Source organism: Austrofundulus limnaeus, unplaced genomic scaffold (assembly GCF_001266775.1).
Source record: "Austrofundulus limnaeus strain Quisiro unplaced genomic scaffold, Austrofundulus_limnaeus-1.0 Scaffold26, whole genome shotgun sequence".
NCBI lineage: Eukaryota > Metazoa > Chordata > Actinopteri > Cyprinodontiformes > Rivulidae > Austrofundulus > Austrofundulus limnaeus.
In genome coordinates, this window is record NW_013952428.1 from 300,570 (window position 1) to 302,791 (window position 2,222).

A 2,222-nucleotide genomic window follows, 5' to 3' on the forward strand; every position below is an offset into this window, starting at 1 on the left:
TTTTTAGTCTTCGTGGGGACACCTGTGGATGTTCGGGATGTTCTGACACGGAGCAACCTGGAGGAGCGGTGAGTGTCAGCGAGGGTCCGGTTCTGTGACAGCAGGACCGCACGGAGCAGTCACTGTCCGGTTCTGTAACTTCTGTTCGGACCGGTCCGTACCAGGACTTGCTTGAAAAGTTTTCAGGAGCAGTTTGAAGAGCTGATCACGGACATCCACGTCTTTTTTTTTTCCATCACTGCCTCGAGGTAAGTTTCTGTCATCCAGCTGCCTGCTGCAGGGGTCCGGACCCCTGCAGCAGGGGTCCGGACCCCTGCTGCAGGGGTCCGGACATCCTGATATACACATCCGGACATACAGCGGAGCGAGCCGCTGAGCTCATCTGACTCCATGTTTTCACTGTGGCTGAGGAGAAGGCAGCTTCTACCACAGCTACCATCAACAATGCTATGGCTAACTCCTGAATCTCTGCAGGGCGTGTCTCTACAGAGGTCCTTTTATAGTGAGCACAGTACTGTGACACGTCACACAGTACAGCACGTCACAAGGTACTTCAGATATAATAGTCTAAATTTAAACCCATAGGAGGCAGCACCAAGACGTTTTTTGAACAAATATTGAATATTTAAACTATTTTAGACGAAAATGTTAAATTTAGGTCAAAAATAGCAAGGTATTACCCTTAAGACACAATTTAGACAGTTTATTTGTTAAAAAAAGTTGATTTTGGGGTAAGTTACACTTTAAGATTTGAAGCAATCCCAGATCAGAGCACTGGTACAGTAGGCACTAGGATTGATGGGTGCACCCTCGAAGACAGTAGGTCCCCACTATTCTTCCAGCTTTTAATAATGCGTTGGACAGTTCTTAACCCATGCTGTTTTGATGCATGCCAGTGACTGGACCCTTCTCAAACAGACTATCTTTTCCACGATCACAGGATGTCTTTCCACATGGTTGTTTAAAGCACTGAGAAGCAACTCATTGCACCAGTTGGGGTTAAATAACTTGTTGCCAGCTGAAAGATAATCACAGTAATCATACAATATGAGACTTGTACCTATTTGCTTAGTTAAATCCAGGTGGCAACATTTTTTGTTTGGCCAGGCAGTGTATATTGGTGCATGTATTTGTATTGAGTGGTACCATTACACAAAACTAGTTGCATTCACACTGCAGGCAAATGTGACCCGTAACGTGACAAATACGATTTTTTTCTTTCAAATCTGACCCAGGTGTTTTCAGTATGTGGTACTAAATTGGATAAATATACAGTGTTTTTCAAAGCAACCCTAGTCTGAATGGTCATGTCCCATTTCATCAACTGGTAAGCACTGGGAAGTAGTATTTAGTATTTAGAATATTGGAACCAACCTGGTACAGTCTAAATCTTGGAACTCCACACTTTAGCTACAGAACAGAAGTCCAGTTGTTTTTTTTTCTTTAAATTTGTCATGTCCTGACTGAGAATCCACATCAACGTATAATAGTAACGTTGGTGTCAGACCATATTGATACTAATGTTATGGGATCTATAATTTAGTTAGTGTCACCATTCCAAAAACATAATACTGCAACAGAACAGGCAGGGTCAAATGTAAACACTGGATGAAACAAGTGTAACAGGTAATTTCATTGATTCTGATTTCACAACAACCACCCATACATGCCAACGTGTTGCATCCATATTTTCTTCTGTAAACACTGCGTTCTGAATGTGGTGTCACATCATCTTCCGCGCATGTTCCTTATTGCCCAACAAGAAACCTAAACTTGTTATTTTTTAATTAATTCCAATTCAAATTTTGATTTTTCCAGGCAGAAAAAACAATTGGCCTCCCCTCCCAGAGAATTTCCCTGTGGGACCCTGTTTCTACCACGATATCACCGTGGATATTCCTGTCGAGTTCCAGAAGACTGTCAAAATCATGTACTACCTCTGGATGTGTGAGTAAATCCTATCATCATGCCAACAGAAATGCAGAATTTTACTGTGCTCTGTAAGTACTGCTGAAATCACCAGGGGCCTCATGTACAAAGACTTGTGTGGATTTCTTACTGAAACCTGACGTACGGTCAAATCCAGAAAACAGCGTACGCACAAAAAAATCCAGGTGTATCAAACTGTGCGTACGCCTGAATCAAGGCCGGATTAACCATATGGGCAATTGGGCAATTGCCCAGGGGCCCACGGTCTCTAAAGGGCCCTGGGCAGTGAAGGC

General features: G+C 43.1%; 1 protein-coding gene across 2 annotated transcripts in view; it reads left to right on the forward strand.

Moving 5' to 3' along the window:
• LOC106515065 (secretory carrier-associated membrane protein 1) overlaps positions 1–2,222 on the forward strand; it is a 28,430-nt gene that overhangs the window by 19,915 nt on the left and 6,293 nt on the right. For both annotated transcript variants that reach the window (XM_014004677.1, XM_014004678.1), the window contains exon 5: positions 1,819–1,947. In XM_014004677.1, coding sequence (XP_013860131.1) covers positions 1,819–1,947 — 129 coding nt within the window. The remainder of the gene's footprint in view (positions 1–1,818; positions 1,948–2,222) is intronic.